Source organism: Benincasa hispida, chromosome 3 (assembly GCF_027475165.1).
Source record: "Benincasa hispida cultivar pf3 chromosome 3, pf3_genome.v1.1, whole genome shotgun sequence".
Classification (NCBI taxonomy): domain Eukaryota; kingdom Viridiplantae; phylum Streptophyta; class Magnoliopsida; order Cucurbitales; family Cucurbitaceae; genus Benincasa; species Benincasa hispida.
The window spans coordinates 2,716,334-2,731,467 of record NC_143480.1 but is presented as its reverse complement, the minus strand read 5'-3'; the positions used below and the strand labels follow the sequence as shown (position 1 = coordinate 2,731,467).

Sequence of the window (15,134 nt, the reverse complement as noted above, 5' to 3'; positions counted from 1 at the left end):
ATGTGTAATGGATATATAGATGCCTTAGTTTATTGTATTTATTTATCATTCACATTGTTTTGGGTTATTGATATTATGTGCATCCCACTAACTAGAGTTTTAGTTCAAGTAGGAGTTTGTTGGATTTTATGTCCTAAACTCGTAGATAGAAAATGTAAATAATTGACTACATCAATATAGAGTTGTGGATGTTGTTTCAATAAGTGTCGATTGTATTACATAAGATCGGATCGCGAAATAGTAACCACTGATGTAACTCCGTTGACTAGTTATGTTTCTAATCCAATAGGATGACCTAGACAACAGTGTTTTAATTCGAAGTGTATTATGAATTTCTATTCACGAGGGATTGTCCTTTGATTTGTGTGGATGAGGATGGCCAATTCGTCCACTCGATATGCCTACCATTTTGGGGACAAGATCGAGTAAGGAGCTAGGAACATAATAATACAAGATTGATTTGACTCCTTCCCGACTTTGGAGTAAGTAGTGAGTGTTCTTTTAAATGGTACCTCTAGAACTTAAACAAAGGGCTATACCTTCTCACTGACCCTAGAGGGGTTTCTGTTTAATGGTTTGACCATAGATAGGTTGTTCATTAGAGGAGCACTAGTACTTAAGGATACAGAGGTAACTCAAGGGTAAAACGGTAATTTGACCCAACTGGTGTTATGAACACTAGTGAAGGACTAACTTGCTATTATTGGTTGATATCTGTGGACATAGAAATATATCTACAATGAAAAGGATGCAATTGTGGGTCTTTAGTAGAGTACATCAACAGTTAACGAATATTGATTAATATGATTAATGAGTTTAGCTAATTAATCTCATATCATTGGAACTTCTGATCTGTAAGTCCATGAGGTCCTTTTCCTAGCTCGTAAAGGGAATTGAGGTAATTATGTTTTGAATAAAGTTTGAAATGTTCAAATTCACTTAGGGAAACAATGTAATATATAATGATACATTATTATATAAAATTTATATTTCAATTAAAATTTATAGTATAAATTTAATTTTGGATATGATTTAAAATTAATTTATGAGAGAATTAAATATTTGAAGTAGTTCAAATATTAATTTAATATGAATTGGATTCATATTAAAACTATAGGTTAAAATTAATGCATATTAGATGTATATTAAAACTAGGTTATGAGAGAAATACAATTGAATATGATTCATATGTAGGTCAAATTAAATATATGATATTTAATTTTGTAATTAATTAATCGAGATTAATTATTTAATTTAATTTAATAAATTGAATTAAAACTACAGATTATCTGAGAGATGTTGATTTAAATATGGTTTAAACGGAACTACTAATTAAATTAGATTTAATTTTTAATTTAATTTAATTTATAATTATTTAATTAATTGAATAAATTAATTAATTAATTTAATTAGTTAAATTAAATGAATTTATTGGATAACTCCCATGAGAAAACATGGGATACTTCTCACGTTTAACTCTCAGTCTGTCCGGCCTAAATAGATCTAGAGAAGAAGATTTTAGGCTACAAAGCAAATATCCTAAAATTCTCAGAGAATAAGAAGGTTCCTAATTAGTAATGTTCATGCATTCAATCCCAAAGAAAATTGCATTTTCCATTCAAGTCATCAACGAAAGTAAGTGACTTTCTTTTCTCTATATGATTAAATTCCTAATTTTTTTAAAGTATGTTCAACCTAATTTTATAGTATGTTGAGATTCTAGATCTCCCATTTTCTATTCTATAAATTTTGCCATTGTATTGATATTTCAATTTTTCAATTGATTTCGAGTTAGGTATTGATTATTCCGCTGTATTACGGCTTTTATTCCTACAATTGGTATTAAGCCAACTTGTATAATTAATTTAGATATTTCGAAATTTGCACTGGTTTGGTGGTTTGAATTGCATTCTGGAATGTGGTTTGGAATAACTGTCTACGGTATTATTTTGCCTTAGAGTTACATATTTTGATTTGATCAATTTGTAAGGGCCCCTGTGTTTTGGGGCATTTTATCATGTAAATACAATCTTCTATAAGTCCGTGTCAAGAATTAAGATTGTTTACGATGAAGATCGAGACCAATTTTGGCCAATTGGAAGAACACTCACAAATCTACCTATATCTATTTCTAGATGTTGTAGCGTAGCAAGGCTGCTCCTCAGCATCACAACATTGACGCGATTTCATAAGCGTTAATGAAACGTGTCCGATTTAGCTATAGTCCAGGATGGTCTGGTTCAGTTCAAGTGGTTCAAGATGGTTTGGTTTGATTTTTTGCTAGATTGGCCTGGTTCATGGTTTTGGTGTCTGGCTCGAAACGGTTCAGGTCGATTCAAGTTGGCCTGGTCCAGTTCTAGAGCGGCAGAAGCCGTTTTTGGATAAATTTTCTAAAATTAATGCAATTTATTGCTTTATTTTATCTTAGGGGCCAAATTACTGGTTCATTTGTTGTTTAAGTACTTTATAGATATCATTTAGATAAATTCCACCATAACTTAAACATGTTCATGCATTTTAATATATTATACGAGTTCTAATGTATGGTATTAATGCATGATATATGATTTCATATGTTATGTTAAATATATGAAACTGGAAAAACATGATGCATGACATTACTTAGGTAAATATAAAGAGATATATTTATTAATGTCTTATAAATGCTTGTTTGATTTTCTTGATTGGTTCATATAAGTGTTACAATAATAAAGTTGAAAATAAATTTGCATTGAGCATGACACATCCATAGTATAATATAATTATTATATTAAAGTCATGAAATAGATGTAATATGATTTTCTAATTAATTAGAATTAGATTGTTAATTAATTAAACCATAGAAAGTATGACTGTAGGGTTAATAATTAATTTTATAATAGTTATAAATTAATTTTTTAGTAACCGTCAACCTATAATAAAGAGTTGTATGCAAACTTAGGTTCTTAGGAAACTGGAATTAATTTTAAAATGTTTAAAATTAATTTAGACCTTACATCACATTAATTCTAATAAGATTAGAATTGAGTCCTGTTTTTTTAATAGATTTAAAATATGACTAAGTAGGGCAAACATGACTTAAGGTCATAAAGGAACTCTATCGGTGAAGTTCTGTCTAGGTTGGGGGTATACAAGATGACGATTTACGGAACACCTCCTACTTGGGAACTAACCCAAAACTTGAGTTGAAATTAACCTTAGTATAAGCATGCAATATCACTAGGTTAATTAAATGGTTTAACTCACCTAGAACTTCAGAGTAAAGACTTTTTTTATAAGAGATAATAGGCATAGACTTAGATAGATTCATTAGCTGGAATTTATCTAAGTGAAATAAAACCCTAAACCGGCAAAACGTTTTAATAGGAGGTAAAAAAAAATGGTATATATGATATATAAACCGGCAAAACGTCTTAATTATGTTTCATACTCGACTTCGTGTCGCCTTGAATGCAGCTTCCCTTCGGAAAGTATTTGCATTGGTCAATACCAAGGTGAATAGGGAAAGTGTTCATAGTAAGTGGGAGAAGGACGCTTGTCAATGTATCCTACGATCTTCTCCATTAGATTGCACCGTCAGATTCCTATGATCCGCCTGCATGGTCCCAGAGAGACAACCCCTTCGGAGGGCCTGATCATATAATTCAAAAAAGTGCAAACTCCAGTCATGGATAGGGTTTCTTAGGTTAATCTTCAACAGTTGTCTTTCCTTACGGTAGCTTGTTAAAGCATGCCTTTAGGATTCAAAATTGGTAAGGTCATACTTATTAGATGAATTAAGCTAGTTATTGAATCCTTGACCGAAAAATAATAGCTAAAAATATAGAAATAAGAGTTATTATGGTATTAGTAATTATCTAAGATTGTTTCAATTTAGGGGAGGGTAGTTGATCACCCTTGGGTGGTTGTTGCTCTAAACCTCTGAAGTATCATTATGAAAACAAAAACAAAAGTTTAATTAGGGTTCTTTGATTGTTTGTTTTACTGAATTGATTGGGTGCTTGTATTTTGTATAATGAGTTAAGGCAAATATAACTAATATGGCCAATTGTATGTTATTCTTTTCAGCATGTCTTCCACAATTATATCCTTGCTAAAGAATGAAAAATTAATCGGTGAAAACTATGTAATATGGAGATCTAACTTGAATATGATTCTAGTTATAAATGATCTTTGATTCGTATTAATGGGGCAGTGTCCTCCAATCCCTACTCGAATGCATCCCAAGCAATCAGGGATACTCATGACCACTGGACAAAGACCAATGACAAGGTCTGAGTCTACATCTTGGTAAGTCTGTCTGATGTTTTTATCAAGAAGCACGAGACCATGATCACTGCACGTCAGATCATGGAGTCCCTTCATGAGATGTTTGGACAACCGTCTACTCAGATCTGATACAAGGTCCTAAAGTACGTTTATAACATGCAAATGAAGGATGGCCAATCAGTGAGAGAACATGTTCTTGATTTGATGGTTCACTTCAATTTCATCGAGATGAACAGTGCAGTCATTGACGAGCAAAGTCAGGTGTCCTTTATTCTGAAATCTCTTCTGAAAAGTTTCCTCCAATTCTAGAGTAATGTGATTATAAATAAAATAGAGCACACCATAACTACCATTCTAAATGAGTTACAGACTTATCAATCTATTATGAAAAGTAAGGGATCGGTAGAAGGAGAGGAAATGTTGTTCATTCCAAAAGGTTCCAAAAGGGTTCATCCTCTAGAACTAAGTTTGTTCACTCATCGTCTGGTTCTAAGAAGATCCAAAAGAAGAAAATGGGGAAGGAGAAGGCTCCCACGACTATGAAAGGAAAGAGCAAGGGTAAGGTGGCCAACAAGGGCATGTGCTTCCACTATAATGTAGATGGTGACTGGAAATGCAATTGTCTCAAGTACCTCATTGAAAAGAAGAAAAAAAAAAAGGTAAATATGATTCACTGGTTCTAGAAACTTGTTTAGTAGAAAATGATAATAATTTCTGGATACTTGATATGAGAGCCGCTGATCATGTTTATTCTTCTTACAGGGAATTAATTCCTTCTAGCAGCTCGAGGAGGATGGAAGTGATATCTGTTAATTCGGAAGTGAGTTTAGCTCAATGATATTAGTATGTACTCCCTTCTCATAATTGGAAAATTTAATTCTCATCTCCGTAATTATTGTATAAGAAAAAACATATTTTTGAGTGATTTTGAAAATGTCATAGTCATTTTAACAATTACAAACATCACTTCAAGTCTCAAACATACATATATACTATCAATTTTACCGTAAGTAATGGTAGTTAATATTTTAAAACTTCTAGAACTAACTTGAAACTTTTATAGTTCTTATTTAAAAATATATTATTTATTTGAAAAAGAAAATCAAACCTAAGTAAATTTTACTTTAGAACATATTATGCAAAATATAAAAATTAAAAGACAAAAAGATTGATCGTAGGTTTTTATTTAAATATAACACAGAACAGAAAGGGTCGGGCTATAAATTATATAGAGGACCCCTTTACAGGAGCCCAAATGAGAAGTAACTCCAAAATTAGAAGTGAATAGAATATGGCCTTTTGTTGATGTCATCACCCTCTGAAATTACAAGTTTAACCATTTTCCTTCTTCCTTCTTCCTTTTGTTGATTTTTTTTTCTTTTTTTTCTTTTTTCATTTTTTTATGCATTTCTTCTTCTTTCTTTCTTCTTTTTGCATTTCTTCTTCTTCTTCCTTTTCTTTCTATGTTTTTTTCTTCATCCTTCGACTTCCGATTTTTGGCTGGTTTGTTTTCATCATCGTCTTTTTCTGCGTTCGTCTTCATCTTCGCTTCTGCATGCACTCGTCTTCGTCTTCGTCTATATTTGCCTTCTTCTTCCATTGCGATGAGGAGCGAGAGCACAATAGGGAGCGAGAGCAAGAATCAACAAACGAGATTAAGAATTGGGGAGCGCGATGGGAAGTAGGAGTGAGAATTAGAGAGCGAGAGCGAGAGCGAGAATAGAGCAGCGTGATGGATAGTGAAAGTGAGAATTGAGAAACGCGATGGAGAGCGAGAGTGAGAATCGAGGAATGCGATAGGGAGCGAGAGCGAGAATGACTTCGAGTGGCAAGCCTTCGCACGCATCTAGGATGTCTAATACATGAATGATCAGGATCGGATCATTTGTACCACTTTATAACATTTGTAACACCTACAAAGCGGGTCATACTCATAATGTCACCAGGATAAGGTACCCAGCCTTATCCATATACTACAGACCATTTAGGTTATCACTTAAACATAATCCACCTGTATATCTCTATGTTGATATAATTCAGGGACTCGTTTTGTTTTATTTTATTATTAAGGACGGATGGGTTTGAACATGGAATCATGCGTTAGACATAACTGATGTGTTTGCTCCCATGCGTCTGAGATCATGCGTCGGAATGATGATGCGTTAATCTTAGCATGCAATGACCACGCATTCCTATCACAAGTTTTCTTACACTTACGCCAAGTATAACACAAATGCAAGTTTCTTGGGTAATCCGAGGTCGAACAGGGGGACTTGTCACTCAATAATATCTGTGAAGCGATGTGTTTGAGGCAATGAATAAGAATAAAAATAAAGCGAAGAAGGTTTAAATGTTTTACACACTACACCTACTCCTAACTAAACAGATTAAGCAATAGAAGACTTGCAATGAGAATAAGTACAGACATAACAATCAATAACGCATAGTAATATTTACTATCTTAAATCACCCGAGTAATCCCAACTCGTTGCACTAACGCATCACACCTCTAGGTGGTCAGCCGCATGACTATATCTCTATAGTGTATAGTTGCGTCGAGCATAAGATTGTGCCTATCTCTAGGAACAATACGAACCATGCTTAGTACGTTCCATCCCTTACCTTCTCAGGCAGTTAGACGCGGCTACTTAACTCATAGACAAGTAATCCAACATCTCATAGACAGGCGTTGCCACAGCCTTTCACCAAGCAAAGAGGATTAACTCACTATACTCGCACAACACACACCTCTCGGTGGGTTACTACATGTGTCCTATCTCTAGGCTACACAATTGATCATACGATTGACTTTGATAAATAAACGCTGAAGATAAATTATGATAGAGATGAAGATGATGAAGAAGACGGTGATGGAGGAAGTAAGATTTGCATTGATCACAAAATATCTTACTATCTCAAGCTAAAATGTAATACAACAAAGATCAGAAGGGAGATGAAGGACTCTGCGTCAAGGCTGCCAGTGGTGTCATGGATGAATGGTAGAGATGTCTCTCTCGAGCTCTATATTTGACGAATGCTCCGATTGTCACTCGGTCTGGGTTATGAAGATGAAGAATTCTCACTGGAAATCTCTCTCTAGCTCTCATCTGTGATCATAAACTTCTGCCTTGAGGCAGAAGCTCGGATGTCTTAGAATGAAGGTCTCAACGGCTATTTATAGAGTTTAGACATCAACAGCTGTAATGATGAAGGTATGGCTCACTGCTGCTTTTGTCGCGGTATAGGCATTGTCACCTTGCCTTATCTTGTTGATACTCCCAAGGTATACGTCTGAGCTTAATTTAGCTGAAGTTATCAATGCGTTCTACCCATCTGGCGATCTTCTATTATGGTTGTCACTCCGTGGCCGCAATCTCTATTTATTCACCGTGTTCTCCATGCGTTGGACGCATGCGTTTACCGCAACTTCCGTATGTTGGACGCATGGGGTTGCCGTTTGCGTTCGTCTTTTACGGTCTTCTGGCTTCAGCGCATGCGTTTGATTCCTGTGGTAGCTACAAAAATAAACACTTTGGCATAGAATAACACATAATATTGGGTCAGTGAGGTTTTAGGTGCTTATCGATGCAAAACTCGATTTTTCACAAATTCTAAGTATAATCACTGCGTTTTCTACCTGTTAGCCCTCATAATTCTAAATAAAAGGCCTATAATAACTGGCATTTCTGCAAATTATCACTCTAAAAACATGTTTAAGTTACAACGATAACCATGGATGTTAGTTTATTGGTTTGAGGTTAATGCAATTAAAATATCATATATTTCATAGACAAAGTGAATAAAATATTAAATATCATTGATCACATAAATATTTTTTCATACAAGGTTTACAAATAATATGACCCTGCAAAATTTATGGCATCAACCTCAACACAATTATGATAAATAATAGTTTTATACACAAGGCTTGAAATTTATGTCCAAATTGTCTCTAGGTTTGGAAATTCAACTATCAAATATGAAACACGTGATTTTCTTATCACATGGTGTCCAAATAGTAACATTTTTCTTATTTAGTTTAAGAATTTAAATATTTTTTGAAGAAATATTAAAATCATACAATAGTTTATTTATATTTCATATTTTAGTTGCTTTTGAGATTTAGCTTAAGAATATATATATTTCTTTTAAAAAGATTAAAGATGATAACTAAGAGATCCGAAGGAAACTGCCATAAACTTTAAAGAAGAAATTATTGTTAAGAAGAAGGGTCTAATTTAATAGATGGACACAGAATGAATACAACGATGAATTAAACTTCAAAAGAAATTCCAGTGAAAATAAAATTACACGAGGAATACGAAAGAAAAGTAGCATGTATAAAGAATTAAAACAAGACCTCAGTATCTAATGTGTCATAATAGGTATTTTTCTAAAACTTTGACTGAATGGTGGCTATTGTAGCAGGATCAGTTTGAAAAGCCTTTGCAAGGATATTGGTTGGAATGTCGGGCTTTGAACCAAAAACAGCATTAGCAATAGTAATAACACCTGGATTTTGACTACTTAAAGCTGCAATGGCAACTGCAGGGCCATAGCCGATGTTTTGTTGAAAGTGAACTAGTCCAATGGGAAAGACGAAGACATCGCCCTTGTTCAATGTCTTGGTAATGAGACGGTTTTCTGGGTTGGAGGTGACAAAGCCCACCAAGAGTGTGCCTTCAAGGACAGTCAGAATTTCAGTGGCACGAGGGTGGGTGTGGGGAGCGTTGATTCCCCATGGGGCATAGTCAATGCGAACCATAGAGATGCCAAGTGTGTTGAGCCCTGGGATTTGGACAACGTTGGCAGGAGTTACTGCAGAGCCAACAGGGTTATTAGTGTCACCTGCCACATTCAACCCACTCATGAAGAAGTCTTTAGCTTCCACAACATTGGGATCCTTGCAAACCGCACCATTCACTTTCACTGGAGGTCATTACAAAATCATATGGCAAAATATTAGTAAAGTAATTAGAAACTAGTAGATTCAATGTTATTAGGACGACATAAAGCTAGGAATAATTTAAGAATATATACTAACCTGGATTGTTTGGATCTGCCACACAAAAATCTTGAAGTGGGCTAGGATCTGATGCCAATGCAATGGAACAAGTAATTGCAAGGAAGGTGAGAAAGAAAACTCGAGCGGCCATTGCTAATGATATTGTTAAGAAAGTTAAGGGTATAGATGCTTTGGTTTGGATTTATGAATGGATTAACGATTGGAAGCTCTATTTATAGATCAATTACCGAGATTTAATAATTAATGGCGGGCTTAAGTATTTTGGTAGTAACTTAAAACAAACACACATTTTCCTTTTGAAATAGTAAAATAATAATAATAATAATAATGTTGGAGTTGATCAAACTTGTAAGGTAAGGGCAGGAAATTAATCAAATTAGAGAGATTTCACATTTGTAAGACTATGAATATATATATTGTTTTCTTTATAATTTAATTGTTTATTAATTTTGGTTTGGATGAAGACTGAGTTCAAGAGGGATCAGACTTAGTATTGTAGTGAGTAGAGAGGATATATCCACATCCACAGGGTTAAAAGTATATATGAATTATGGTCAAACACTTAAACCAAATAATTAAAATAAATGCCTAATTTATTTGACTTACTTTTATTGAATTATTTGAATGCTTCCATGATTTGGTGGTTGAAATTTTTTTGTTTCGATAAACTGATTTTAGATGAACATTTCAACTTTTTCATGTCGTTGGTTTGATAAGTTTATTATTATTTTTTATAAATATCGAAAGTGAAGTATGAAGATTTAAACTTCTAAATCGTAAGAATAAAAATATGTACTACACTATTATCATAAATTAATAACAATACCTTGAAATATATAATGTTAGTTTTTATGTAAGTTTTGGATCAAAATTTAGGCTTCAACAATATATTTTAATACGTGTGTGTGCTTCTTTTATATATATAAAAGATTTTGTACAGGATTGTGAAAAAGAAACATAATTAAGGATAAAAGAGATCGTTCAACTTAAGCATAGCTCAATTAGTTAAAAAAAATATTATATCTTTTATAAAAAAGGTAAAATGTTGAACGAATAATAATAGAAGACAATTTTGATCACTTTTCTACACAAATTCTTACCCTGCGAATGAACGAATGAATAGATTATTCTTTTACTTCATTCCAAGATATTGCAACATTGGTCAGTTTGATAAGTTTATTTTTTTTTTTTTTTAGAAAAAATATCTTTCAGATCTCTAAAACTAGTTTAGTTTCTATTTAGTCTTTAGATTTCAAAAAATTACAAATTTAGTTAAAAAATTTTGTTTCATTTTAATATTTAAGTTCAAAATATTACAATTTTACTTTTGACATTAAAGTTTTATTTTAATTTGGTCCCTATGTTTTGAAATTTATATTTTTAACCTCGATTATTCACTAAATACTCCTTTTCTATTTTTAACATTGATTTATGTTGATAAATTACAAATCATTAATTAAAAGCATTATAATTAATTAAGTTTGACTATATTTATCACTTTTAAAATTAAATTAAAATTTTCACTTCATATTATTTTAAATTAATCAATAGAAATTAACGTCAATGATTGAAAGTGAGTATTTAATGAAAACTTGAGGTTAAAAATGTAAAATCTTGAAACCTAGGGATCAAATTGAAACAAAACTCAAATCTCAATGGTAAAATTATAACATTTTGAAATGTAGGGACTAAACTGAAACAAAATTCAAAACTTAAAGACTAAATGTATAGCTTTTGAAAATTTAGGGACTAAATAGAAACTACATCTAAGACCTAGGGACCAAAATTGTATTTTTTTTTTCTTATCTTTTTATAAGTATCATAAGTAGATTATGAAGGTTTAAACTTTCGATCTTAAGGATAAAGGTATATGCTTATTACTATTGTCGTTGTTGAGTTGTGCACTTACTTTGACATTTGTTCGATAAGTTAATAATAATACCTAGAAATATGTATTAATATATAATGTTAGTCTTTATGTAAGTTTTGGATACAAAATTTAGGCTTCAACAATATTTTCAATAATCAGGTCTGCTTTTTTTTTGTATATATAATTGTGAAAACAAAACATAATTAAGGATAAAAGAGTTTGGTCAGAAACATAGCTCAACTAGTTAAAATTATATATATTTTTAACCAAAAGGTTAAAAGTCTCGTTTGGGAACAATTTGGTTTTTGTAAATTAAGTCTATTTCCTCTCAATTTCTTAACATGATTTGCATCTTTCCGAAGTACAATAGTTGAATTCTTAGCTAAATTCCAAAAACAACTTTTCTAAAATCTACTTTTTTTAGTTATTTTCAAAATTTGTTATGTTTTTTAAACACTTGGTAAAAAGTATATAACAAAAGAAAGAAAATTTAGAAGTAAAAGTAGTATTTATAGACTTAATCTTTAAAAAGAAAAAAATCAAATGATTACTAAATAAGACCTAAATATTAAAATTCTAACTTTCTCAATTCAACGAAATAAATAAATAAAAAGATCATTTGAAAAAAAGTCTAGATATTTGAAATTCAATAAATTCTTTGTATTAATAACTTAGGATTATTGAATCATAAAAGACAAATATATAAAAGAGGCCTATAGGTGAGTCAATCCAAATATAATTGAATAATATAAGATATATATTAGTATATCAAATATTGATGGTTGGATTACTTCTACAAATTTTGTTAAACTCAACAAAGGAAAAATGACCGCAAATTCTAGGCATTTGAAATTTGATAAAATCTTTGTATTGTATATTTGTTTCTTTTTTATATTTGGAAAAATTTTAAAACTTTTGTGCATCTTATCCTTTCACTTTGGTAAGAATTTTTTTTTTATATGGATACTATTTTCATTATTTAGTTGTCTCTTGAAATTTTTTTTAAAAATTATGAGAGTTTATTATCATTAAATTAATATTTATGAATGCAAAATTATAATGTGAACAAATTGAGAACGATACTCTCATTGTATTGCAGTACACAATTCTTCTTAATTAGTTTTCACTTACTTTGCTAAATTTAGTATTATATCATCTAACAACAATGAATGTGTCACAATTTTTTGTTTAAAAGTTAATATAAGTCTTGAATAATTAAACTTTGTTTATGTTGACTCCTTTAATTTGTTTTATTCTATTTAGAGATAAATTTTTTTGTTAAATTTTTCTAGGGCAAATTTTCTTAAACTAATTTCAAATTTCTTGTAATTAAACTCTATTTCTGACTTTATTCATTAATATTATAAAGAAAATGTTGTTTAAAAGTTGGCTTTTAAAAAAAAAAATAAATAGAAGAAAGAAAAAAAATACACATGTAATGTTGATTGCCCAGGACCGAACTGGGGAATTTTAGTGTGAGACTGTATATATTCTATATACTACTAGGTATTATTTTTAAAGGCTACACCAACCTCAAATAATTATTTTGATATTTCAAAGTTAGTTTAAGCCATGCAGAAGATTGTATTAGCTGATAGATTGTGAGCGTAATTTTACAAATAATTACTATTTGACTTTTCAGGTCAACAGCCCGTCTAGCTCAGTCGGTAGAGCGCAAGGCTCTTAACCTTGTGGTCGTGGGTTCGAACCCCACGGTGGGCGTTTTTTTTTCTTTTTATTTTCTCCATCACATATTGTTGAGAAAATAAAAGTTTACCAATAAGAAATTCTTTTCAGGAAGATAACAAATTTAGAATTATTGTGAATTCAAGTTCAACCAAATTAAAGTAATATTTAAATATTTGTCAAAGCCATATTGGTAATTTTTGGCATGGTCTTTCTTTTCAAGATTCGATATTTAATTGTTGTATTAAAAACAAGTAAGCTTTAAATATAAATTAAATATTTTGAATTATTTCATAAGTGATATGGCTTTACTTATTTTGTATTTTTAGGCGGTTAGAATTATTAATCACCCTCATTGATCAGCTGAAATAATAACAATAAAGTATAAAATAATCAATCAATTTTTATTCAACGTACAAAATATTCAGACCAAGCAAAACAACAATTCCAATCAAAATAATAATATTAATAATAAAGAACAACTTAAGACAATAGACAAATTTGACCGACAAGAATCGAAACAAGAAAAGAAATGAAAAACAACCTCTACACCACTCTTCACACGCCACGTACACTCATATTTTATTGCAAAGAAAACCCTAATTGGTCGTAACACATTAAACAAGACTATATATGAAAACCTTAGAACTTAGCCTGAATCTTCGTGATTGTGGCCTCATCAACTTGGAAAGCTTTGGCCAAAATGTTGGCCGGAATATCAGGGTTAGACCCAAACACTGCATTTGCAATGGTGATGACACCGGGGTTCTGGCTACTGAGTGCGGCTAGAGCCACTGCAGGTCCGTATCCGATGTTCTGTTGAAAATGAATGAGTCCAACGGGAAACACAAACACATCTCCCTTGTATAGCACCTTGGTAAAGAGACGATTCTCGGTGTTGGAGGTGACAAAGCCGACTAGAAGAGTGCCTTCAAGGACTGTCAAGATCTCGGTGGCACGCGGGTGCGTATGGGGAGGGTTGATGCCCCATGGAGCATAGTCCACACGAGCTAAAGAGATGCCTAGAGTGTTGAGCCCAGGGATTTGCATCACATTCACTGCAGTTACTTTAGATCCATTTGGGTTCGATGTGTTGCCTGCTTTGTCGAGCCCACTAAAGAAGAAATCATCCATACTCACAACCTTGGGGTCTTTGCACACCACACCGTTCACTTTCACTGCAAAATCATAACAAATAAACAACTTATACATCAAACCCCATTATTAACCTACACATTTTACGATAGATTAAGAATATGTAAATATATATTATTCATTGTAAGGTGATTTGCTAGAAACTCCATCCAATAACAATTTCGTTTCATGTTTTTTGTTTTCTAAAATTTATGTATATTTTTTCAATTTTTCTTCTAATGAAACATTTGTATTGTTAATCAAATTCCAAAACCAACAAATATATATATGTTTTTGAAAATATAGTAGGGAAAGCATAACAAAACAAATAAACTAAATATTTATACCTGCACTATTGAGATCAGCAACACAAAAATCTTGAAGAGGGCTTGGATCAGATGCAATAACAAGAGAAGAAGTGGCAACAAAAAGTGCTAAAATGAGAAGTTGAGAAGAAGCCATATTCTTAGAGATGATTAATTAGCTAATACAATTTTTGGAGGTGAAGAGCTTGAGGAAGCCATGAAGCTGATTTTATAGGGATAATGAGATCAGGCTTAAATTAATTAATTAATTAATTAAATGTTTAATTAATTAACGTGGGAGAGAGGTTAATATGATACTGAAATAGTTTTGTTGAGTTGGTACAAAGAATATTATTGTATAATTATTTCTAATGTTTTGATTTTATATATTAGTGTTATGGTTTAAGGATAAGGCACCGGCTAAACAAAATGCATGGAAAGCTCCAAACTTAGCTCAACTTTTAATTTAAATGGTCAGTTGGTTGCTTGGTCAATTCACTTCTCTGGTTTGTAGTAAACAACTTATTATAATAATCTAATATAACATTAGTTAGACTAATTCAATACTTTGAACAAAAATGAAGAGACGCTTTCGTTTAATACGCATATTTCCTTTTTTTACTGATCAAATTATATAACAATTGCGGGTATAAGTTCAAAAACAAAAATATATTTCAATTAAAAGGAAGATTAATAATTTAAGTTCAATTAACATAAAATATGTGTTTGAAAAATAATATGTCAAAAAAGGGATTAAATAGAAAATTTTGTATTAGAAATTCATTTTTATTCTTCGACCAAACACAGACGAATACAATATGCTACGAAACAAATTCAGCCAAGT

At 31.6% G+C, this 15,134-nt stretch overlaps 2 protein-coding genes and 1 non-coding gene across 3 annotated transcripts; 1 reads left to right on the top strand and 2 right to left on the bottom strand.

Moving 5' to 3' along the window:
• Window positions 1–8,469: 8,469 nt before the first annotated feature.
• On the bottom strand, window positions 8,470–9,474 carry LOC120073071 (putative germin-like protein 2-1). Its single transcript, XM_090312121.1, has 2 exons — window positions 9,314–9,474; window positions 8,470–9,198 (listed from the first exon to the last, which is right to left on the bottom strand). Exons 1-2 carry the CDS (start codon window positions 9,423–9,425, stop codon window positions 8,663–8,665), a joined length of 648 nt encoding a protein of 215 aa, XP_090168247.1. The 5' UTR covers window positions 9,426–9,474; the 3' UTR covers window positions 8,470–8,662.
• A 3,340-nt stretch (window positions 9,475–12,814) lies between these two features.
• On the top strand, window positions 12,815–12,887 carry TRNAK-CUU (transfer RNA lysine (anticodon CUU)). The gene has a single exon. It is a non-coding gene; the product is annotated as a tRNA-Lys (tRNA).
• A 349-nt stretch (window positions 12,888–13,236) lies between these two features.
• LOC120074197 (putative germin-like protein 2-1) lies at window positions 13,237–14,489 on the bottom strand. Its single transcript, XM_039027248.2, has 2 exons — window positions 14,333–14,489; window positions 13,237–14,029 (listed from the first exon to the last, which is right to left on the bottom strand). Exons 1-2 carry the CDS (start codon window positions 14,445–14,447, stop codon window positions 13,494–13,496), a joined length of 651 nt encoding a protein of 216 aa, XP_038883176.2. The 5' UTR covers window positions 14,448–14,489; the 3' UTR covers window positions 13,237–13,493.
• Window positions 14,490–15,134: the final 645 nt, after the last annotated feature.

Bases quoted from the DNA above. Each gene is read 5' to 3' on its own strand.
- LOC120074197 (XM_039027248.2), bottom strand. From the start codon at position 14,447: ATGGCTTCTTCTCAACTTCTCATTTTAGCACTTTTTGTTGCCACTTCT. The intron at 14,030-14,332 runs GTATAAATATTT...ATGATTTTGCAG, and splicing joins TGCTGATCTCAATAGTGCAG to TGAAAGTGAACGGTGTGGTG.
- LOC120073071 (XM_090312121.1), bottom strand. From the start codon at position 9,425: ATGGCCGCTCGAGTTTTCTTTCTCACCTTCCTTGCAATTACTTGTTCC. The intron at 9,199-9,313 runs GTTAGTATATAT...AATGACCTCCAG, and splicing joins GGCAGATCCAAACAATCCAG to TGAAAGTGAATGGTGCGGTT.